This window comes from Labeo rohita, chromosome 13 (genome assembly GCF_022985175.1).
Source record: "Labeo rohita strain BAU-BD-2019 chromosome 13, IGBB_LRoh.1.0, whole genome shotgun sequence".
NCBI lineage: Eukaryota > Metazoa > Chordata > Actinopteri > Cypriniformes > Cyprinidae > Labeo > Labeo rohita.
Window position 1 is genome coordinate 23,625,825 of NC_066881.1, and position 25,387 is coordinate 23,651,211.

Below are 25,387 nucleotides of genomic sequence, written 5' to 3' on the forward strand. Positions count from 1 at the left end.
AAAATATCAGTATATAAATATAATATAAATATGAATATAATATAAAAGGTTTTAAAAAATTATATATATATATATTCAGAAAATGCCAGGTTGGTTATGGTCCCTTTAATGCTTTAATGAATATTTTATTTGTAAAGCACTTATTACAGTACACATGATTCCAAAGCAGTTTTATAGAAAAAGGAAAGTAAAGAAGATAGTCTGTGCTTTTTCCCTGTAGGGAAGTTTGTGTGGAAACTTTGTGACAGAATGGATGCAGAAGCAAGTCTTGTGAACGAACCTGGGGGAAAGAACATAGTGTCTTTGTAGGGGAAACATGTGTAACCCTTTATCAATATCTTGGTTAAAATGAAAAATGTTACCTGTGTCCTTTGACCAAGCGAGAACAACATTTATGTTGTTACACATTTTATGTGATTTTCAAAACAATTTAATACGTAAAGCCATGTTAGGCATCATGAAATGTTTCTGCATTTTCCGAATCTAAATCTAGAGGCACCTATGCCTAAAAACTAAATGCTATAAAAAAGACAACCTGGCGTTTTAAAACAGATGACTCAGATAAAATATGGTAATTATTTTTTTACCCAAAAATGAAATTTACTTACCGTCAGGCCATCCAAGAAGTAGATGAGTTTGTCTGTCAGAACGGATTAGGAGAAATTTAGCATTACATCACTTGCTTACCAATGGATCTTTTGCAGAGGATGGACAGGGGATGGACTCGTGAGCAAGTTAATAATAAATTTCTCCAAATCTGTTCTGGTGAGAAAACAAACTCATCTACAGCTTAGATGGCCTGGGGGTAAGTAAAATTTCAGAAAATTTTCATTTTGTAGTGAACTATTTCTTTAAATTAAAAAAAGCCAAGCCAAAAAAGCGAGCAACATGACAGTAAAATAAAGCTATGTTGCCATTTATCATTTATTATCGAACTTAATACAATGGTGTTGAAGCCAGCTACAGAGTGGGCATTCCAAATGCTGTACCCATGTACCAATACAATTATGCATCCTTATTCACTTACATGAAATGAATTGCACTAGTTGATGTACGTGTACGTACATGCGGTTTCCCTTTTAACACTGACATCAGGAGAGGTGCAGGAACACTAAGAATATATATAAGGCAGTTGAGGAATATTTTCTGACATAGCCAGAAGGTTTCAGATGGAATGTAATGTGAACACATCTCCGAAATAAAACGTTTACATGACTTAGATTTCTCCAAAAGTCTTCAAGCAATTTCTCCCAAGACTATAGTTCGACAAAAAAAAGGGAAGAAGAAAAATTTTGGAATGCTTCATTTTGGTCATCTTAAGGCAATTTTTGGCTTTTTTTGTTTGTTTGTTTGTTTTACACCTCAAACAGAAGTGCCTTGCTTCAGCTCTCCATCACCCTCCTGGAAAACAAAGAACGTAAACAATATTAACATAGCCATACAGCTATTCGTCTTATGAACTTTTAATATGTGTGATGTTTGTACCTTGTCTTGCAGTTGATCCTGCAGGGTTCTGACTTTCTCTTTCTCTTTGGCAAGTTGTTCCTGACTGTTTCTTAACAGCTGCTGGAGTTTGGTAGCTGCCTGGCCCAAGTCTTTGGTCATCTTTCGCTCCTTCTCTAGACACTCCTACAAAGTCAGGAGCATTAAGGATTTATACAGAAATTCACTTCTAACAGTTAAACAAGAAACAGATAATGCATTGACAAAGTCATAATTAAGAGTGCTTATTTTTATTGCCATGTGAACATCTAAACGATATATTTATGGCCAAATAAATTCATAAATAAAATACATACAAATAAACTTTATGATAAACAAACAAATAATCTTTTTGATTTTGAGTGATTTCACAAATTATTTTTCTTTCTTTGCATCAAAAGCTATATTCATGGCAAACCAGGAAAAATATTATAGTGAATTGTACACAATTTAACAAGACTTATTAAATACAAAAATAAATAAATACATAAAATTATATATAGTTGAGGTCAAAAGTTTTCATACACCTTGCAGAATCTGCAAAATTGTAATTTTGCCAAAATAAGAGGGATCATCCAAAATGCATGTTATTGTTTTTATTTAGTACTGACCTAATAATAGAAAATAATAGTTGAATTTATAAAAGTTCAAAAGTTTACATACACTTGATTGTGTTGTTACGTGAATGATCCCCAGCTGTGTTTTTTGTTTAGTGATATTTGTTCATGAGTCCCAGAAAAATCCTTTAAGTCCCACTTTGGTTTTTCAGCATTTTTGTGTATTTGAACCCTTTCCAACAATGACTATGACTTTGAGATCCAACTTTTCACACTGAGGACAACTCAGGGACTCAGGGATATGGAAATATTACAGAAGGCTCAAACACTCACTGATGCTTCAGAAGCAACCACAATGCATTAAGAGCTGGGGGTGTAAACTTTTGAACAGAATGAAGATGTGAACATTTTTCTTATTTTGCCTAAATATCATATATATATATTTTCCATTTAGTACTGCCCTTCAGAAGCTACAGAAGATACTTAACATGTTTCCCAGAACATAAAATGAGTTAAATTTAGCCTGATGTTCAAATTTCAAAAGTTTTCACCCCCCGATCTTAATGCATTGTGCTTCCTTCTGGAGCATCATTGAGCATTTGTATTAGTTGCATATGAGTCCCTCAGTTGTCCTCAGTGTAAAAAAAAAAAAAAAAAAAAAAAAAAAGATGGATCTTAAAATCATACATTCATTGTTGGAAAGGGTTCGCAAAAACGCTAAGAGACCTGAAGGACTTTTCTAAAGAACAGCAGGCTGTTCAGGACAAACAAGGGACTCAAGAACAACTATCACTAAACAAAAGGTCAGTACTAAATAAAAAATAACATGCGTTTTGTATGATCCTTCTTATTTAGGTAAAATGATTAACATTTTTGCAGATTCTGCAAGGTGTGTGTAAACTTTTGATCTCAACTGTAAATCTAGTACCAACATCACATCTTGGTATTTGACATTCTGTCATTCCCAGCTGAAGTGATTACTTAGCAGCCTTATCTATCTGTTCTTTAGCATCCAGTTCCATAAAGCCCAATACACTTTAAACTGGCAGGAAAAAAAATTATACTGGTTATCAGCTATTCGAAGTACCTTCAGCTGAACAACATCCTCCATGGCTCCAGCATCTTCAGCTGACTTCAACTGTTCTAGATGGCTCTGAAGCTGTTTTTGAGCCTATAAAGGAACAAATGGAGAGTTTAAAGAATAACATGTTTTTAGAAATCAAGACGAAAGGTCTTCGACACCAATGTACCTGCTCCACTTCTGCAGAGAGCTGCTGGTTCAGAGCCTGTTCACCCTGCAGTTTTTCCAATGTCTGCTCCAGCTGAGCCTGGACCTGACCAAACCAACAATAGCACATAAGTAGATCAGTCACTGTAGCTAATCCATGAACTACTGCAAAACCTTTCCATGCCAGCCAACACTAGAGCTGCATTAGTACACAATGCATTCAGAAAATGATAGTGAAAACAAGCATAAAATCCTCAAAAAATAGTAGCATCTTCAAAGAAGTATGAGTTTCAAATACAAAAGACAAATGTTAGTGGTTAAAAAAGGTGACAGAAAAAAAACAAGAGTGCAGATATTCAGAGATAAAAACAGGCGCCTGGGTTAAACAGAAGCTGCGGAAACAAAATGCTGTAGTAAGAGTAAAAGTAAAACATCCCCTCATTGGCAGCACTGGATAGGGAGAATAACATATGGCACATAAATATAGCCTCTTTTATAAGGTAAAATCATCCCAATGTGTAGACTGAAATGCACTATGTAAAAAGTGACTTGACTATATGTCTCATAACTTAATCAGCAAAGTAAGCAGTATTCCAGTCAACCATTTTTGGAAGGTTTATTCTATAGGCACTGAAAAAATCCATCTAATACTGCCAATTGAGATGCAGGGTGCCTTTCCGTGTTGCACCCTAACCTGACACTCCTCCGCCTCAGGCTGCCCGTTCTCTGCCACTCCCTGAGCTCGCTTTGTGACGTCACTCAGTTGCTGCCTGACCTGGAAATAAAAGCTGTCACTCAACAAAACCATCTTTGTTTATTTTCTTTGGTCAAATCTCCTGTTTGGCACATGATTGTGCGTAGACAACAACAACAAAAAAAAGTGTAAACCTGTAGCAAATGCTTTGGACTTTAAGGGAAACCAACCTGTGAAAGCTCCTCCCTCTGCGTCTGTACCTCCTTCTGGGCCGCACTTAGCTGTCTTTCTGATTCGGATAAAACATTCTTCAACTGAAAACAAACAAAATGAACTTAAGTGGCACAATCATCTTTTCACAACCATGTTTCATGTTCACAAAGGCAAAACCGTTATAAAAAAATATATATATCAAATAAAATGTGTTGAATGACTGACTAAGGTGGCTTTGTTTTGCTTCTGTATCTCATTATGTTTTAGTAAATATGCCTTTAGACAGGAGTGTGCGCTCACGTGTGTTATCTCTTCAGATTGACCCTGGCTGTCAGAGGACACTGACTGGAGCTGTTTCTCCAGCTGGGCCTCGAGCAACATCACTTTCTCCTCCAGCTGCACAGAGGGGGGAAAAAAATAGATAGATAAATAATACCGATTGAATAATTCTGGTTAGAGAATGAGAAACATTTTGTGCTTTTAAAACATACATCTTCACATAAACTTGGGTTCAAACTACTATGGTAGCATAAATGAGACAAAAAATAAATTATTGCAGCAATACCAGGAAAATCTATAAAAACTCATTAGCCTTTCCTTTCTGTGATGTTTTGGCATAGAGGGAAGCTACAAGAGCTTACACTAAATTAAATGCCAGTACATCTGCCACTCACATTTAATTAAATTATAACTTGACATAACATTTAAAAGGCTGTATCACAATTCCTTTATTTCAGTTATCAAATTTAAATTTTCTCAGTTTAAAATGATGATTGAGAACCACTGAAGATATGGCTTATGAGTTTTTAAGGATCCACAAGGCTCTACAAGTAATGGTTTATTTATAGAGCCTGACACATTTTTGCACTCTGTAATACTCATCAAAAACTCATTTCCACAGGGGAAATCCGTACCTGTTGGGTCTTCTCATTCTCCGCTTTCAAGCTCCCTGTTGTCTCTTCTAATTCCTGCACTTTTTTGAGTGCCTACATAAAATGAAAGATTGAAACGTTCACACTTGCTATTACTTGGAGGTGGAATAACCCACCAAACAAAATATTATGAACATTTTCCATTACACTTGGACAACAAAATCATAACCAAAAAAATATTTACTATGATACAAGAAAAATGAATAAACTCTTCTTTATTACTGTACTTGCACTGTGTCTCCAGATTTACAGCTGAGGTCAAAAGTTTACATACACCTTGCAGAATCTGCAAAATGTTAATTATTTTACCAAAATAGGAGGGGTCATGCAAAATGCATGTTGTTGTTTTTTTTTTTCGTTTGGTGATAGATGTTCATGAGTCCCTTGTTTGTCCTGAACAGTTAAACTGCCTGCTGTTCTTCAGAAAAATCCTTCAGGTCCCACAAATTATTTGGTTTTTCAGCATTTTCAGCATGTGTATCTGAACCCTTTCCAACAATGAATGAATGTTTTGAGATCCATCTTTTCACACTGAGGGACTCATATGTAACTATTACAAAAGATTCAAGCGCTCACTGATGCTCCAGAATGGAAAACAATGCAGTAAGAGCCAGGGGGTGAAAACTTTTGAACAGAATTTTTTCTCTCTCTCATATCTCCCCCCCCATTTATTACTGCCCTTCAGAAGCTACAAAAGATACTTACATGTTTTCCAGAAGACAAATAAGTAAAATTTACCCTAATCTTCAAATTCAAAAAGTTTTCACCCCCCAAAAGTTTTCTTTGTGGAGCATCAGTGAGCTTTTGAACCTTCTGTAATAGTTGCATATGAGTCTCTCAGTTGTCCTCAGTGTGAAAAGATTGAACTCAAAATTGACAGTCATTGTTGGAAAGGGTGCAAATACGCAAAAATGCTGAAAAAAGGATTGTTCTGAAGAACAGTGGGAAGTATAACTGTTTAGGACAAACAAACACAGCTGTGGATCATTTAGGTGACAACACAGTATTAAGAATCAATTGTATGTAAACTTGAATGGGATCATTTTCACAAATTCAACTATTATTTTTTCTTGTCGCCTATATGTAAACATCTTTTATGTGAAATATCTTATTTAGGTCAGTACTAAATTAAAAAAAATAACATGCATTTTGTATGATCCCTCTTATTTTGGTAAAATAATTAACATCTTGTAGATTCTGCAAGGTGTATGTAAACTTTTGACCTCAACTGTATGCGTGTGTGTTTAATACAGTGAATAAACCTACCATCCTCAGTTTCTCCTCTGACTCCACTATCTGGGTCCTCCACACCCTCTCTTCCTCCTCTACACTCTTCTGAAGTGTTTTCAGCATCCCCTCCTAAAGAACATCAGGAAACAAATCCAGCTCACACCCCAGATCACATTCCCATTAAGGCTTTGCTGAAACAGATTCTTGGTGTATAATCTCACCGTCTCAGCCAGTACGCTCCTGTACTGTTCACACTCAGACTGTAATGTGCACTGACTCTCCTGGGCTGCCTGTAGTTTCCCCATTATCTCCTAATAATAAAAACAGCATTGAAGCAATTACAAATATGCCTTACATCCCCACTAGGGGGCAACAAAAACTGACTTTAAGAAGATAATAGCACAAGGCCACAAACCGCATCACACTTACCACCATCTCTGTGCTTTGCTGGGATTCTTGGCTCTGTTGCTTTTGATTTAGCAACTCTTGTGCTTTCACAGCAAATTCCTGCAGCCAATTGGTCTGAAGGAAGAGAATGAGAGACTCAGGATTAGTAACATTCAAGGATGTGAATAGGGAAAGTATCAACTACCATTCAATTTTATATACAAAATTGATAATATAATATTATAAAATCATTATCTTAGAATAATATCTGAAGGTTTATTTGACACTGAAGACTGGAGTAATGCATACTGAAAATTCAGCTTTGCCATCACAGGAATCCATTAAAATTGTAAAAATATTAACATGGAAATGGTAATCTATTTCACATTATTGCTGTTTTTACAATCAAATAAATACATCCTTGGTGAACAAACTGTTGAATGGTGTATGTATAGAGGGACTGATGTTACGTGTATTTGCTTTTCCAAAACAAGCCAATATTACAAGTGGATCCAAAAACAAAACTGAGAAATGAAACCATGAGAAAACTGAAATCCTAGACACCTGTGCGGTCTCTATGTTGATGTGTGGGAAAAGAGAATGAAGAACTTCTTTGGTCTCAGCCTGGACAGATTTCAACGTGTCCTCCAAACTTTCCTGTAACAACATTATATGCTCACTGACAACTGAATGCAAAATTTACATGAAAACCTCTAAAACCAACAAAAATCTAAGCATAGAAATTCAACAACAAAAATGTATCATCTTCTGTCTTAGTTAAAAGCTGAGAAAGAAAACAATGCATTAAGAGCAGGGGGTGAAAACATTTTGAATTTAAAGATCAGGGTAAATTTAACTTATTTTGTCTTCTGGAAAAACATGTAAGTGTCTTCTGTAGCTTCTGAAGGGCAGTACTAAAGGCAAAATAAGAAAAATGTACACATCTGCATCCCGTTCAAAAGTTTTCACCCCTGGCTCTTAATGCATCATTTTTTCTTCTTCTGAAGCATCAGAGTGTGTTTGAACCTTCTGTAATAGCTGCATATGAGTCCCTCAGTTGTCCTCAGAGTGAAAAGATGGATCTCAAAATCATACAGTCATTGTTGGAAAGGGTTTAAATACTTAATGCTGAAAACAATTTGTGGGAGGCAGTTTAACTGTTCAGGACAAACAAGGGACTCATGAACAACCATCACAAAAAAAAAAAAAAAAAAAAAACATTCAGGTGACAACACAGTATTAAGAATCAAGTTTATGAAAACATTTGAACAGGGTCATTTCTATAAATGTAACTATTATTTTCTCTTGTGGACTATATGTAAATGTCTTGCGTAAAATATCTTATTCAGGTCAGTACTAAATAAAAAAATAACATGCATTTTGTATGATCCATCTTATTTTGGTCAAATAATTAACATTTAGCAAATTCTGAAAGGTGTATGTAATTTTTTGTCTTCAACTGTGGTGGAATAAAATGAAACAAAAAAACTGTTGAGTGAAATGATGATCTTCAACACTTCTTTTATCTGTCACCATTTTTAATACCAGTAGTACCGGTCACATTTTACACGCACAGAAAAACCTATATATGGTTCTTTAAAAGTCCTGAAATAGAAATGGAAGAGCACTACAACAATCTGCTTTGTACAGGAAGACCATATACCCAACTGACATGTTGAGATAAGATGTGTGCCTACGCATGTTTTTATGAATCACTGTGTGCATGCAAGATAATGACAAGCACATCCAAAATTGTCTCAGCTACTTACGTAAGTCTTGCCTTGTGACTGATTTAGTTCCTTGAGCTGCTGCACTTCCTGTTGTAGTGATGTCACTAGGCTCTCTTTCTCAGTAACGCTGAAACACATTATGAAAAACCACTCGGTTTTTGTGGAGGAAGACACTCGTCACAGAATGGTGTTAATGTGGGTGGCTAACAAGAACATAAACATGCAGTGGCCTTCAGTAAGGCTGAATATGTACCTTTTATGTAGTGACTCCAGCTTGGCTGTGCTGTCTGCCAGCTGTAAATGAACAGTGCATTATTAGAAATTGGTGGATAGTTTTAAACTAACAAATGATACACTTTAGCTTTAAAAGTCAAACATATTAATATAGGAATAACAGTGAAGTCTCTTACTTTAGTGTCATACTGTTCTTTACACTGCTTCATCTCTTCTTCAAACAGAGCCACCTGAGACTCCTTCTCTTTCAAACTACAAGAGAACGTATGGCATTAAATCTTAATGAGAGAATGTGAAAAACACATGAATGTTTTGATCACAATTGACGCAATACCTTTTTTGAAGCTGTTCCAGCATTTCTGTGTTTTCAAGCTAGGAATAATATAAAGAAGATGTGATTAATGGTCCAGTGTATATTGAATTATTGTTTGAAAAGTGAAGGTTTGCTTATGATAATCTTACTCTTGTGAGGTCTGAACTTTTTTCTTTAACCTGTTGGAGCTCTCCCTGAAGAGTTGCTATTTGGTCATCCTTGTCTTTAATGCTTCAATTCAAAGGAAAAGATCAAAGAAACAGATTTGAATCATACAAATCAACTACTGAAATGTATAAATGAAGCATTAGAAAACATCCTTATCGTACCTGTGCTGCAACTGCTGCACCTTTGTTGTGTCATCCACCTGAAGAGGACATGTGATTGGTTCAAATTTGGAAGCACAACAAATCACGTTTTACACATTAAAAGTCAAAGAAAATGTCTAAAAAGCAGTATGTCTGGCTTCACCTGATTGGCGATTGTGTTTTTGAGTTGGATCAGTTCCTCTTCTTTCTCCTTCAGGCTAGAGATTAAACATTTTAGTTAAACTGTACTAAAATTGTGCCTTATGTAAAAACATTTCATTGTCATCTAAAAACAAGTCTTATTATCTTACACAGTTTTTGCAAATCTCAAGCAAATATGGCCTTATATCTTACCTGCTCTTCGCTTGTTCCAGTTCAGCCATCAAAGCCTGCAAATATTAAGCATGCAAATGCTTATGAAATTACCTCACAACCATATACACTACCAGTCAAAAGTTTTTGAACAGTAAGATTTTTAATGTTTTTTTAAAGAAGTCTCTTCTGCTCACCAAGCATGCATTTACTTGATCAAAATGGTACAGCAAAACAGTAAAATTTTGCAATATTATTATTTTTTTAAAGTAACTGTTTTCTATTTGAATATATTTAAAAATGTAATTTATTCCTGCAAATTCAAAGCTGAATTTTTAGCATCATTACTCTAGTCACTTGATCCTTCAGAAATCATTCTAATATTCTGATTTGCTGCTCAAAACAGCTTTTATTATTATGATGAAAACAGCTAAGTAGGATTTTTTTCAGGTTTGTTTGATGAATAGAAAGTTCAGAAGAACAGCATTTATCTAAAATAGAAATCTTTTGTAACATTATAAATATCTTTATCATCACTTTTGATCAATTTAAAGCATCCTTGCTAAATAAAAGTATTAATTTATATCATTTCTAAAATGCAGGCTTGGTGAGCAAAAAAGATTTCTTTAAAAAAAAACATTAAAAATCTTACTGTTCAAAAACTTTTGATCGGTAGTGTATGAAAATACATTTTAATTTAAATATTGATTATAGCATACATAGAAAGTAGAATGTCACCTCTGAATTGTGGTTTTGTTCTTTGTTCTGGCATGCCTCCATAAGTTTCAGCTGGCTCTGCAGACTCTCCAACTGTCCGGTCCGCTCTTTCATTTCTGCCTCCATACTGGCCACACGAGCTTGAGCCTCTGAAAGTGCAGTTAGGAAGATTACTAATTTAGATTTTCACTGAAGCTTTTGTCAAAAGCGACTTATTAGTACAAGAAACCCAAGTGTTAAGTGTTTTGTTAAATGACACATTGAACATACTGCAAGCATAATGCCTTGCAGGATTTGTATCTCAGATCAAACCAACTTTTCAGTTATAAAGAAATGTTTTTAAAGCAAACTGAATCTTGTGGTCTTGTGGAATCCTTCCTTGCTTAGGAACCAAGTGGGGGCTGACCTGCTAGAGCAGTGGCGTCTTTCTGAGCTTGTTCAAGCTGTGTCTGAAGGCTCTTTCTGGTGCTCTGGGTCTGCCTGAGCTCCTCACTCACTTCCTCCAGACGCTTCTGCAAGGCCTGTTCACTGCTCACCCAGTTTGCCTGCAGGGGACAAAGCATGATAACAGAAAACAGATTTGGTCATACAATGCCTTTAGGAACAAAACAGGTGATATCTTAAAGGAGTAGTTCACTTCCAGAACACTTGTCATCCAAGATGTTCATGTCTTTCTTTCTTCAGTCGTAAAGAAATTATGTGTTTTGAAGAAAACATTTCAGGATTTCTCTCCATATAATGGATATGTATGGTGCCCCCCGAGTTTGAACTTCCAAAATGCAGCTTAAATACAGCTTCAAATGGGAAGTTAAAAAGTATATAAATTGTCGCCTTTTTTTAAGAAAATAACCCATCGTTTCACTAGATAAGACCCTTCTTCCTTGGCTGGGATCATTTAGAGCCATTTGAAGCTGCATTTAAACTGCATTTTGGAAGTTCAAACTTCAGGGCACCATAGATATCCATTATATGGAGAGAAATCCTGAAATGTTTTCCTATTTCTTGACATGAAGGTGAGTAAGAGATGACAAGAGGGTGAGTAAATTATCTGTAAATTTTTGTTCTAGAAGTGAACTTCTCCTTGAACAGTAGAGTACATTGCTAGCAACACCAAGGTCATGGGTTCGATGCCTAGGGAAAGCAAGAACTGATGAAATGTAAAATGTGCACCTTGAATGCAATCTAAGTCACACTGGATAAACACAACATAGAGCAGAACCACCTAAAATTGTAAAAACCTAAAAACAGTAACCACAATTTTATGTTCTGATAGGATAACCAACCTTCAAACAGTTACTTTTTTGAAGGGAGGCAATGTGAATTAAATTTATTTTACAGTGGTGGCCAAAATTATTAGAACACTAGTATTTTCACCAGCTCAAAAATGGTTTAAGTCAGTTATTTCTATTTTTTGTTGTGGTGAGTCAGTAGAAAATATCTTTTTACATTTCCAAAGATTCAATTTGCCATTAATTGTAATAATCCAGTGAGATTTTTGTTTGCACAAGGAGTCTGACAACAGCCAGTGCTCCACACAGAAATCTGATCTCATCATTATCATCCAGTCTGTCTCTGGAATCACATGAAGAAACAACAAACTGAGACAGACTAAATCCAGAAGAACTGAGGAAGAACTCTCCAAGATGCTTCAAGAAACCTACCTGCACAGCTACAGTACTGTTAAAAGTTTTAGGCACTTTTGTAAAAATGCTGTAAAATGACAGCAAAACATAGAAATAATAGACTTAAAACCATTTTTAGCTGGTGAAAATACTAGGTGTTTTAATAATTTAGGCCACCACCGTATGTCCTACTGGTTATTTAAACTAATTTCAAACTGGGAACTAACGTAACATATGTCACTTACACAAAGATAATATCAAAACCTTTAAAAAAATAAGGTTTCTCAAAAGGTTACTCTACACAAAAATTTCATTTAAATCACTGACTCACACTCTCCAGACATTACCCACGTCTCTCCTACGCTAGTACATCATCTAGATGGTTAAAATGGGTTCAGGACATACTTAAACACAAGGCTGCTTTTTGTTCGGTGGTCTTTAGTTTGTGTAGTGAAGAGACGCTAACGCGTTTTTATCTGTTTCCAGTATGAATAATCAGATGCTTCTGTCTGAAACTGTACTGCTCAGGCAGGCTCACATTCCAGATTGTACGAAGAAGCGCTTTCCTGTAGCGTGGGCCATGTTCCAACACACAGAGCGCTGCTGAAGGATCAAAATGGCAATCAAATGTTCTGCCAGCATGTGAACAATCTCATTAGCAAAAGCACCAGCGATGGGGGGTCAAAGCCTCAGCTTTACCAGCGAGCCTAATCAAGCTTCTTAAATACACACACAGATCGCAAGAAACTAAGCTTGTCTACCCGCGGATGTGCAAGGCTAAATAGCCCAGCGAGAGGTAGCAGAAAGCTCTAATGAGGCTGGTGCTCATGCTGGGAGATGTTTTATAAGAATTAGACTGGCATTTTGAACTGTTTCGTAAGCGGCATCACAAAACCAACTACAACTCGGCAAACTAAACAACAGGAACGATTGGTGTCTGTGGTGCAAGGAATGATTTTAGAAGGGTGGGGATCTGACCTGCAGCTGGGTCAGTTGTTTCTCAGCCGTGGTAGCTTTAGATTCCAGATTTTTCCTTAGCTGTTCATCAGCCTGCAAAGCCTCATTTTTCTCTGTCAGTTCCTTATTCAGTCGAATGCAGTCCTGACGCAGTTTGGCCAATTCAGCATTTTGTCTAAAGAATAGTAGAATTAAAGTTAACATGAAACATAATTTGCAACACATTTTGCTATAAAGATCTCCAAGTGAAAATCTATCTGGTATTGATTAGATTGTGAAAAGTGGATGTAATGTTTAAAGGGATGTGAAGTACTGAAAAAAAAATAAATAAATAAATAAAAATAAAATAATAATAGTAATAATAATAATAATAATAATAATAATAATAATATTATATATATATATATATATATATATATATATATATATATATATATATATATATATATATATATATATATATAAAATTAAAATAAATAAATTATATATATATATATATATATATATATATATATATATATATATATATATATATATATATATATATATAAAAAAAAATAATAAATATATATTAAAATAAATATATAAAATAATACATAAATATATGATAGTAATATATATGAAATGATTAAAAAAAGAAAGGAATACACAAATAAAACAAGAAAGATAAATAAAGTAAAAATAAAGGTAATTCTAGGTCTTTATGTTTGATAAATTATGAAGACAATATTTAAAATAATGAGTATTGATAAATTGTGCACAAAAAGATCAGGAATATGCAAATATAAAATGAAAATCAATTGTGCATGGATGGTACAAATATGAGTAAAGTTCTTTTAAATGCATTAAAAAAAACTTTTGACTGGTAGTGTATCAAAAATAGTTACCAAGCAGCCGTGCTATATATATATATTTTAAAACGTAATTTATTCCTGTGATCAAAGCTTATTTTTCAGCATCATTACTCCAGTCTTCAGTACCACATGGTCCTCCAGAAATCATTCTAATATGCTGATTTGCTGTTCAAGAAACATTTATTATTACTATTTTCATCAATATTTAAAATAACTGTTTTTCAGGATTCTTTAATGAATGGAAAGATCCACAGATCAGCATTTATCAGAAATTAAAAGCTTTTGTAATATTATACACTATACCATTCAAAAGCTTGGAGTCAGCATTTGTTTTTGTTTTTGTTTGCGAAAGAAATTATAGAAATTAATACTTTTATTTAGCAAGGATGCTTTAAATTGACAAAAAGTGATAAAAGACATTTATAATCTCACAAAATATTTCTACTTCAGACAAATGTTGTTCTTCTGAACTTTATGTTCAAATAAACAACTGAGTGGAATTTTATCAGGTTTTCAACATAATAATAATAATAATTAATATTAATAAATGTTTTTGAGCAGCAAATCAGAATATTACAATAATTTCTGAAAGACCATGTGACACTGAAGACTGGAGTAATGATGCAAAAATTTCAGCTTTGAAATCAAAGAAAGAAATTACATTTTAAAATATATTCAAATAGACAACAGTTATTTTAAATCGTAAAAATAGTTCAAAATTTTACTGTTATTGCTGTACTTGGGATCAAATAAATGCAGGCTTGGTGAGCAAAAAAAGACTTCTTAAAAAAAAAAAAAAACATCCTGTTCAAAAACCTTTGACTAGTAGTGTATCTCAAGCAAGTTAGTCTGTTGCAATCTTATCAGTCAAACATTTTGAAAATCCAGGTGTTGTCTCTGATATGAAACTCTGTGTATTGCAAAACAGATGAATTAAGCAAGAAAGACATTATTGGGTTGGGCAGGAGCAGTAGGTTCATACTTGCTCTCAGTCTGACTGGTGGCTTGGTTAAGTGCATCTCTGAGGATAGAGTTCTCCTGCTGCAGACGGGCCAACTGAGCATTAGGGCCTTTTTCCAGCTGGTCCTGGAGAGCCAAGACCTAAGGAGAAGCAGAAAGGGCTTAGACACAACATGTAAATATTAGGGCTGCCAAAGCTCACTAATGTGATTAATTAAAAGAATCCAATCCTGTTAAATTTAATGCATTTACTTACTTTGATATTAACGTTAATGAGAAAACCATTAACTACGTTACAATTTATAACAAATAAATGCATATTTTGGAAGTAGAAAACTCATTATGGTCACACTAAATCCACTTCATAATTTTTTTTTTTATTTCACAATTTTCTGTATTACTAAATAAGTATTTTGCTAGATGTCTTTGTAATCACGTGACTTCTTAGAAAGTCTTGCTATCATGCAGGTGTACAGCAGAGAATCTGAGTGCTGAGTTCTCACTTTGGCATTAAGCTGCTGCGTCTCCGCAAGGTGGTCTTGATAACTGGCTTGCATGCGTGCTTGCAGGGCGATAATGTCCTGCTCTCGCTTACTCAGCTGAGAGCTCAGCCTGGTCTCTACAGATGCCACCTTTGACTTCTCCACAGAGAGCTCCTACACACAAACATAAATCATACACAGGTCATGACCTGATAATACTAGTTGAAGGCCCACGAGTTTGAACTTCCAAAATGCAGTTTAAATTCAGCTTCAAAGGGCTCTAAACGATCACAGCTGAGGAAGAAGGTTCTTATCTAGCAAAATGATCTGTCATTTTCTTAAATAAATTAATATTTATACACTTGTTAACCACAAATGCTCGTCTTGTCTAGCTCTGTGATGTGCATGCGTCTAAGGTAAAACAGCGATGTAGAACGATTTTGAAGTTGATAAAGTGGGTAAGTGTATAAATATTAATTTATTTAAGAAAATAACCAATCGTTTTGCTAGATGAGACCCTTTTTCCTTGACTGGGATTGTTTAGAGCCCTTTGAAGCTGTGTTTAAACTGCATTTTGGAAGTTAAATCTCTCGGGCACCACAGAAGTCCACTATGTTGAGAAAATTCCTGGAATGTTTTCCCTCAAAAACAATTTCTTTTCGACTGAAGAAAGAAAGACATGAACAATATGGATGACAAGTGAGAAAGTAAATTATCTGTAAATTTTTGTTCTGGAAGTGAACTAATCCTTTAAATCACAAGAGTGGCCAATTTTCTCCTAATAAAGTCTATAATAACAGAGCACTTATAAGGCTTAATCCATGTGCACATATCAAGCTTTTACTAATTTGTACGTGATTATTTTTTAGATTTGCATGACTCACTTTAGTCAAATCCCTCAGTCGGCTTTTAACAGCTGCTGAGTCTTCCTGTTCAGCTGCCAGCTGCTTGTCTCGTTCTTCCAGCTGTTTCTTCAGCGCAACTACCGGATCACCCTTCTGTGTGGCCTATAAACATGCATGAAACACTGTTTAGACAAACTTCCTGGTTGAGTTTAAATACAGTGATGGGTATAAGATCACTCATTTACAAATATAAAACAAGACATTAAATAACAATTTTAGGAAATTGGCCATACCTTGTGCCATGTGTCCTGAATAATGCCAGCCTTGTCAGACAGAATCTCAATGAGCTGCTGGGCCTCTCCTTCAGTGAACACCATACTCCTCACCGTGGAAAGCAGGGCCTTGTAGGGCAGGTACAGTGGACTGTCTGCGGGGTCTGCAGCCACCGCTACAGAGAAATAAACAAAAAACAGATCATTTATTAAGGTTACGCTTGAGCAAAAAGACACAAATGTGACCCAGGACCACAAAACCAGTTGTAATGGTCAATTTTATGAAACTGAGATTTAAACACCATCTGAAAGCTGAATAAATAAGCTTTCCATTGATGTATGGTTTGTTAGGATAGGACCGAAATACAACTATTTGAAAACCTGAGATCTGAGGGTGCAAAAAGAAATGTCCAAACAAAGTTCTTAGAAATGCATATTACTAATCAAAAATTACATTTTGATATATTTACGGTAGGAAATGTACATAATATCTTCACGGAACATGATCTTTACTTAATATCCTAATGATTTTTGGCATAAAAGACCCATACAATGTATTGTTGGCTACTGCTACAAATATACCCGTGCTACTTATGACTGGTTTTGTTGTCCAGGGTCACAAATAAGAACTCACAGAGTTAACTGCTATCCACTGAGAAAACAGTTACATTCTTTTAAAGCGCCAGTGTGTCATTCTGTATTTGAAAGACGCTAAATCACAAAGCTAAGAAGTGCTTTGCGGCAAAACAGTCTCTGGTCGCAGCAGGGTGTCCACTAAACTAAACGAATTGTGTTTATGAGCAAATTCTCCAAATCATTTTATTACACTTCCAAACATCCCCTAAACACCCACGCCATGATCTTCAGCATCCAATCAAACACGTTCACAACAGCAGTCATTAAATTAAACAGACGGACCAAAACAAGTGCAGCTTCCAGAGAATGACGTGTACAATACACTTAACTGAATGCTTGTACAGTGGTGTGTGCATGTACTATCATGTTCTTTATTGACTCGCCGTGTTATTTAGACAGTGCCAGCATGGCATGAGTGCAGTGTGGCACCAGGGTGAGATGGCACCCTGGACTGGCAATAAACTCCTATTGTCCAGTCACTAAAGGCCTTTGTGTGCTCCTCTAATGGAGCAGCTGAGGCAAAAGTATTGTTTGAACAGGGCCAAGAGGGCAGCGCTTCGCGAAGAGGAGTGGAATTCTGGGCGCACGGAAACACACCTGTGCGCTGCCACAAACTCTTTGCTTTTTCCCATGGCCAAGGCAGAGCAATACCTCATCACAAGTGAGTGGAAAATTTATAAGGACCGACCCTGTGGGTACGCGAGAAAGGAGTTGAAAAGAAAGAAATGTTTGACCACAAGAAGAAAAAAAACTACAGTAGTAATGAGATATGATTGGAGTTATTTCATACCATTATTTACACTCTTGAACAAAATCTTAAGACCAGGGGGAACATTACAAGTATTCGCATTTTGTGCTGGTGAATCGTAGCAAGGTTGTAAGTACTGCTTCAAAATGGCAAAAGAAGAAACAGGAGAAAGAGCCAAAAAATAGAGAGCAGGCAATTTATAGAAAACTTAAGAAAATTCAAACATCAGCTGATCAAAAATTTAAGACCATAGCCTTAAAAAGCTCCCACAACAGAACTAAAAGTGTCAAAAAGGACTCAGTAGTGAGTAGCCCCACCGTTCTTGTTGATCACTTCAAAAAAATTGTTTTGGCATGCTTGTTTCAACTGTTTTCAGGAAGCTGGTGGGTCCATGTGGTGAAGATGGCTTCATGAAGGTCATCCACAGTCTGAAACTGACGTCAGTATTTGTAAACTTGCCTTGCCATCCCTCCCCAAACGTTTTCAATGGGATTTAGATCAGGGGAACACGCAGGATGGTCCAAAAGAGTGACGTTATTCTCCTTCATCAGGTGGGTGTCGTGAACTGCAGCGTTGTCCTGTTGAAAGACATGTGGCAGCAGGTCTTTGTGGCAGTCATTGCCACTACAGACCAAAGCTGCATTCTCCCATTGAAGGAAAAAGCACCCCAGATCATGGAGCCACTGCGTTATGTAGAAAACATCTCCAGTGGGATCTCCATGTCATGCCAGTAACCTTGGAAGCCATCAGGACCGTCCAGGTTAAATTTTTTTCTCATCAGAGAATAAAACTTGCTTCCACCTTCCAATGTCCCATGTTTGGTGCTCCCTTGTAAATTCCAAATGGGCAAGTTTGTGGCGTGGGAGGAGATGTGACCTTTGAAGATGTTTTTTTTTTGTTCTTGAAGCCCTTCTCTCGCAGATGCCGTCTTATGGTTATTGGGCTGCAGTCAGCAGCATTTTAATTTATTGATATTTTATATCATTTAACATAAATGCTTAAATTTCATTACATTTCAGCTTTTACCATCAAAAATACTTTTTAGGCAACCAAGGAAAAAACGTGTGTCAACTGTCATTTATGACAACTGCCGTTAGAATTTTAAATACTGGGATCTGAGTGTGTGTAGGGGGATTGTGTTACTTGGGTTCTTTTATGTAATTTGTGTGATGATGTTAAATGTATTTTTGTGGTGAAGCCAAAGACAAATTTCCACTTGTGGACAACAAAGTGACTAAGCTAAACTTTTATTATTAGTTTTACTCAATGATAACAACACTGAATGGTTGACTATTCTAACAAGAGTTAAGAGTGGTATTGCTCTAGTTGGCGTTGGGACTAGTCAGTTTTGACAACGTGTAGTTTCTCACATCTCTAGTTCACAGAATGTGGAAAAAAGAAAAAAAGGCACAGAGAATAAAATGAAGTCAAAACTATGCATAAGATTATGCATAAGAGCATAAGAATCAAGGACAAGGCAGAATATGAAACCACTATTAACTGAAACCCAAACTATCACATGCTCAAGAGCCTGTGAACCAGCACACATGTGCATGAAAACCAGCACTAGAGCAGAAGAATGCAGCTCACTGCCTCCATTCCCCTGTGAGTAGCACTTCAGACAGAAACCCACTCTGAGCTCTCTGCAACCAATCAGAGCCAACATCAGCAAATAAGGAGTAGTGCTAATCCAACACCCCGCCCACAAAGGAAATAGAGCACATCAGTGCTATTTGTCAGAAGAAACAATCCAGACGGTACTCTGAACTACAGATGAATGACATCAGGAAGTGACACGTATATAAACTCATGAGTCAGCCACTTCACATACACCATATATTTAGGTTTTCCATACTCTGCTCTGAGGTTTATAACATGTAGATGTCATCTGTGTGGTCTAGCCAAAACAGTTTTATCTCTGTGTATTTAAGGGTCTGGCAAACCAATCTAAAGTATCCTGTTATTGCACACTGAGGCCACACTTCCTTTAAGACATACCTGGGCCCAATTTATTCATTTGGACTGGCTTTTTTCAATTTACAGGTCTAAATCTGCAACCCTTCAGAAAAATTACACTCCATTCTCCTAATAGTTTAAAATAATATAAGTACAATATATAACAAATGCATAACAATTAAATATGTGCTACTGTTAATAAGCATATATAATTCTAAAGGTTATAAAATTATTAATCTTTCTTACTAAAGATAATACATACAAACAGAGAAACACTGGCACTCAAATTCAAGCTCCACGTGTGCAGAGCACGTACAACAATCATTTGTCATGGATCAGACCCAGAAAATGTGACCCTGGACCAGTTGTAACCAGTTGTAAGTCGCACGGGTATATTTGTAGCAATAGCCAAAAATACATTATATGGGTCAAAATTATTTTTCTTTTATGCCAAAAATCATTAGGATATTATGTAAAGATCATGTTCCATGCAGATATTTTACATATTTCCTACCATAAATATATCAAAACTTAATTTTTGATTAGTACTATGCATTGCTAAGAACTTCATATGGACAACTTTAAATGCGATTTTCTCAATATTTAGATTTTTTTTACACCCTCAGATTATGATTTTCAAATAGTTATATCTCAGCCAAATATTGCCCTATCCTAACAAACCATACATCAATGGAAAGCTTATTTAATTTAATAAAAACAGGAGGGGGCAGTCTTCTCCACTTCCTTTAGGTCTATGCATCTCACCTAACAATTATCTGAGCACTTAAATTGATAGTTCACCCAAAAATGAAAATTCTGTCATTAACTACTCACCTTAATGTCGTTCCAAACCCATAAGACCTTCATTCATCTTCGGACCACAAATTAAAATACTTCCGATGAAATCGGAAAGAAGAAGTCATTATTTTTGTTTTCTCTGCACACAGAAAGTATTTTTGTAGCTTCACAAAATTACAGTTAGACCACTGATGTCACATGGACTATTTTAACAATGTCCCTACTATGTTTCTGTGTCTTGACCGTGGTAGGACTCATGCTTTCTATGGAGGGTCAGAAAATTCTCAGATTTCATCAAAAATATCTCAATCTGTGTTCTGAAGATGAACGAAGGTCTTACAGATTTGGAATGACATGAGGGTGAGTAATGAATGACAGAATTTTCATTTTTCGGCAAACTAACCCTTTAATATTGGTGGTTTTGTGGATATAACAGCTTACCTGGCTCTGCCTTCTTCTTGGATCCTCCTTTCTTCTTGGCAGGAGCATCTTGTTTGGGCTCTTCTGCTTTGACCGGCACAGCAGTTGCTGTGGGAGCTTTTGGAGTACCCACTGGAGGCACTGCCATGACAGGAACCTTTTTGGTCACCATCTCCAATGGAGCCACAGATTTGGCCTGAACCTCAGCAGAAACTGACTCTGCTTTGGCTTTTTTCTTCCTTTTATCTTTAGGAGAGGGGGCAGGTGGAGCATCTTCAGGAGTAGGACGGGACGCAGGAGCTGCAGTACCTGTAGCAGCCTTCTGGGAAGGGGCCTGGGCAGGTGGACTGGATTTTCGTTCAGGTGGAGAGGATTTTTGGGCTGGGGCTGGTGGAGCGACTTTCTGGGCTGGGGTAGGAGAACCAGCTTTCTGGTTCTGAGCAGACTTTTGAGATTGGGCAGGCTGAGAAGACTTTTGTGTTGGGGCAGTTGGAGAAGCTTTTTGGGATTTAGCAGGTTGAGGGGATTTCTGCGCTGGGGCAGGTGGAGCAGCCTTTTGGGATGGGGCAGGTTGAGAGGATTTCTGCGTTGCAGCAGTTGGATCAGGCTTTTGAGTTTGGGCAGATTTTTGTGTGGTGGCCTGCGGAGCAGATTTCTGGGCAGGGGTAGGTGGAACGGCTTTCTGGTCTGGGGCAGGTGAAGCTGATTTCTGGGCAGGGGTAGGTGGAGTGGCTTTTTCTTTTTGAGCTGGTGCAGGTGAGGTAGCTTTTTGGGCATTTGAAGCAGACTTCTGAGCGGGGGCAGGTGAAGTAGATTTCTGTGCAGGGGCAGCCGGAGCGGACTTTGGGCCTGGGGCAGGTGAAGATTTCTGGATAGGAGGAGGTGAAGCAGATTTCTGGGTAGGAGGAGGTGAAGCAGATTTCTGGGTAGGAGGAGGTGAAGCAGTTTTTTGGGTAGGAGGAGGTGAAGCAGATTTCTGGGTAGGAGGAGGTGAAGCAGATTTCTGGGTAGGAGGAGGTGAAGCAGATTTCTGGGTGGAGGGAGCTGCAGAGGATTTCTGGGCAGAAGGAGCTGGAGCAGACTTTTGGGCCGGGATAGTCAAAGATGATTTCTGAGCCGGGGCAGGTTGAGCAGGCTTCTGAGAAGGAGTGGGTTGGGAAGACTTCTGAGCTGGGGCTTCTTGTTTAGCTGCTAGTGCAGCTTCTTGTTCCAGGGCTGGAGGAGTTAGAGTACTGTGCTCAGCTGGCACTTCTGTAACCTCAGGGGTAGCCTCTGACTCCAGGAGCTTCCCATTGGGCTTATCTTCTTTTTTCTTAGCACGATTTTTCTTCTCAGCTGCCTTGTCCTTTTTCTTCTTGTCTGACCGTTGGCTGGTTAGGGTCTTCCCCTGCTCCTTCCGCTGCTTGGCTATAGCTTCTTCATACGAGGTCTCCTTCATGGAAAATGTCGAGACCAGAGCAATCCCGATGGCTGAGAACACCATGAAGCCACCAAACACCACAATTCCAAGTGTCTGAGGATCGTAGATGTCCATGACTGCTAGCTTCCTTTCTGACTAAAAAGAACAAAAAGAGGTGAGGTTTGGTACATTTTTATATCACAAATATTTTGTGTGTATATATGTGTGTGTGTGTGTATATATATATACATATATATATATATATCCCTTAGTTTATATGTATATATATATATATATATATATATACCTTAGTTTAATGGCTTTTTACCACACTAATGGCAAATAAAGCTTGCCAGTTACATGAGGCCCTCTCACCTTCAGATTATCTTTATTAACACATCCTTATCACAGTACTAGTTAAAATTTTATACCAAGGACATTATACTAAATCCGCTTTTGAATGCTGACCTGAAGACAGGCTTCTTCCATACAATATGCAAACACTTCATTTGGTGAAACAGCAGCTATGCAACAGAGTTTTCCATTCCACCATGTGCTGCTGTCTGCAAATTTCTATACTCTGCTGCTTCCATGGGATTCATGCCATACCAATTTCAAACTTCAAACGTGCACCTAAGCACAAACGCACTGGGGAAAAAAAGCTGTCAACTCGCCATATCTCAGAAACAAGAACAGTCTAGACACCTTTAGGAGCACAATACAGACGTTTACTGGCCATTTGTAAGTTTGTACGTTTTTTGGTAAACAGATTTGTGCATTTAAACTGCTCTATTTTCCATAGCCCTTAACAATGTTTTCTTGTGTTGTAATACATAATGACTGGATTGGGTGCCAATTAAAGAGGTTACACAGGAGACGTAAATGAATGGAAAAGTGTAATCCGTATTAGATTTAAAAAAAAAAAAACTGTAGTGTAAGATTATTTGCATTATGTTCATACCGTGATATCCACTTATAGACCTGCTCATTCAAAGTAAAATGGGCGGAGGGGGAGGGGCATTTCTCTCTTTTAATGGGCATGCTTCTAAAATGTGACAGGCTACATTTTTGACTTCTGACTCACATATTTAATATGCTATAAGAAGTAGTTTTTATTAATAGTTATTATATGGTTCACTGGGGGCCATATATAGAGCCAATAGGAAATTAAGGTGGAGAGTCGACATCTGCTATGAAAGTAAATTAAAAGGCTGATTCACATTAGATGAAACTGTATTTGTTCCAGATTCAATACTCTCATTTGACACCTATTCAGCTGTTCAATGAACAACTGATAAGAAACCAAGGTTGAGAGTTTTTGAACTCCACAGCTGTACTGAGAACGTGAATGAACTATCAAATTTATGTTTAAACAAATTTCGGATAATTTTCAAAACATTAAAGCTGTTACGAAAAGAGAAATGTGTTATTTAATGCACAGATTTCTTTGCTAGCTCACAAAGGAAAAGCTGGTATTTAACTGTCTCCCTACAATAGAGCATCACCCAAATCAAAATGTGAAAGCACTTATTATTGTCATGCTATTCGCTTCATAACTACACTAAGATGTCTTCAGCCCACTCGGCTTACGAGCTAGTTAAATAGGAGGGCAAATAAATGGGAGAGATCAAAGTTTACTGCTAATTGCTACTGAAAACCTTTTCAGCTTTTAATGAATAACGCCATAACAAAAGCTTTAAATCTCACCTTTTCTCGCGGCAGATTTCCGTTGGATGAATCACTTCAGGAAGAGTTTAAACAGAAGTGATTATCTCGAATCCAACTGTCTCACCACGCCAACCAAAAAAAAAAACAAAAAAACAAAAAAAAATCTTATCCCAAGCTTAAGGAGTCAGTCGATGTCTGTGTGGAGTCGTGGCACTTTCTCGCGCTGGCATTACGCCGGTGGCCCACATTCCGTCCATCCAGAAGACAGCTGATTTGCTAGAGTGGGATCAGTCAAACTGGTGCGAACCAATAGGATTATGTTATCGTAAAAGAAGGCTGGACTTTGTGACTCTTATGGGAGTTGTAGTTTTTTTTTTTTACACGTTTTTTTTTTAAAACAATTCTTTCAAAAATTACCGACACAGATTTAATTTGAATACCAAACGATTTAATTTGACTACCTCTTACATCAGCAGTCTGGATGCTTGTCGGTATGCATTTTAACCATTATTTTGTATTTGTTTATATAATTTAGGCCTATCCCATAAATGTTCAGGAAATATTGTTTTCAAGTCCATTGTGTCTCAGTTTAATTTTTTTTTTTTTAAATATAGCCTGTAATATTAGAATATAATAATAGAATAATAATTCCACATCGTCTAAACGTAACCAAAGTTTTTAGAAATCATGAACTACCATTTCTATCATTCTTACGAGACTGTTTTAAAGGTAAATGCTATACTAATTATTTTAATTATTATTTAAAATAAAAGGTGGGCAAGACTGTTGTAAAAGTATTGTGTAAATTAAGGTGTGAATTATTTATTGCGAATATCCTTTACAGACCAGTCAATATTTATATTCTTTATCTTTATTTGCCTTAAGCATATACCGTGACACTCAGGTATGGAGCTGCTTATTTAACATAGGCTACAACAAAAAAAAATCTTAATTTACTTTTGTAAGGTTATTCTTTGGTGTGGTTGTGTTGTGTTAGATGTGTGGTGTAACATTCATTTGTTTAACAGCGGGTGTGGTTTCCATAAAGCAATAGAACATCAGTAGAAATGTTTTTACAAATTTAAACATTTTAATGTTGAACACATATTATATTATCTAATTATAACTTAAAAATGAGGCTTCTAAACATGGTTTGTAGAAGTTAAACTGTACACTTCAAAGTAGATTTTAAGAACTATAAAGACACAGATACATACAAGTGAGCTAAAGATTACTTTAAAGGAGTGGATGCACACATTCCACATTCATTTGTTTATTGTGTGTGGTGTATGCCGTAATAGTACTCACAGAATCAATTCGAATAAGAATATGTTCTGTTAATCACACGTAGAGTAATGCAGATTTGCCTGAATTTAGTGCGTCACTCCACACCTTCTTGCCTCTAACATTCTTTCATTTAATTACTTTCTGGG

At 36.5% G+C, this 25,387-nt stretch overlaps 1 protein-coding gene across 3 annotated transcripts; it reads right to left on the minus strand.

Annotated features, from left to right (window-relative positions):
* Positions 1–900: 900 nt before the first annotated feature.
* On the minus strand, positions 901–24,211 carry rrbp1a (ribosome binding protein 1a). 3 transcript variants are annotated; one of them, XM_051125454.1, is made up of 29 exons: positions 23,994–24,211; positions 20,909–22,438; positions 16,351–16,505; positions 16,097–16,219; positions 15,234–15,386; positions 14,753–14,871; positions 12,938–13,091; positions 10,744–10,882; positions 10,359–10,486; positions 9,663–9,697; positions 9,472–9,526; positions 9,330–9,367; positions 9,150–9,231; positions 9,022–9,059; positions 8,864–8,939; positions 8,707–8,747; positions 8,493–8,580; positions 7,288–7,380; positions 6,766–6,858; positions 6,558–6,647; positions 6,373–6,465; positions 5,089–5,160; positions 4,475–4,570; positions 4,192–4,275; positions 3,962–4,042; positions 3,290–3,373; positions 3,127–3,210; positions 1,486–1,629; positions 901–1,401 (listed from the first exon to the last, which is right to left on the minus strand). In XM_051125454.1, exons 2-29 carry the CDS (start codon positions 22,419–22,421, stop codon positions 1,363–1,365), a joined length of 3,990 nt encoding a protein of 1,329 aa, XP_050981411.1. In that variant the 5' UTR covers positions 22,422–22,438; positions 23,994–24,211; the 3' UTR covers positions 901–1,362. The 3 variants fall into 3 exon arrangements, with proteins under 3 accessions (XP_050981411.1, XP_050981410.1, XP_050981412.1); XM_051125453.1 differs by having other exon boundaries at positions 20,909–22,442; XM_051125455.1 differs by lacking the exon at positions 3,962–4,042 and having other exon boundaries at positions 20,909–22,442.
* Positions 24,212–25,387: the final 1,176 nt, after the last annotated feature.

Excerpts from the sequence above, each read along its gene's own strand:
- rrbp1a (XM_051125454.1), bottom strand. The coding sequence starts at position 22,421 with ATGGACATCTACGATCCTCAGACACTTGGAATTGTGGTGTTTGGTGGC. Across the intron at positions 8,940-9,021 it reads CTGGAACAGCTTCAAAAAAG|TTTGAAAGAGAAGGAGTCTC; the intron begins GTATTGCGTCAA and ends GTTCTCTTGTAG. Across the intron at positions 6,466-6,557 it reads GGAGCGTACTGGCTGAGACG|GAGGGGATGCTGAAAACACT; the intron begins GTGAGATTATAC and ends GATGTTCTTTAG.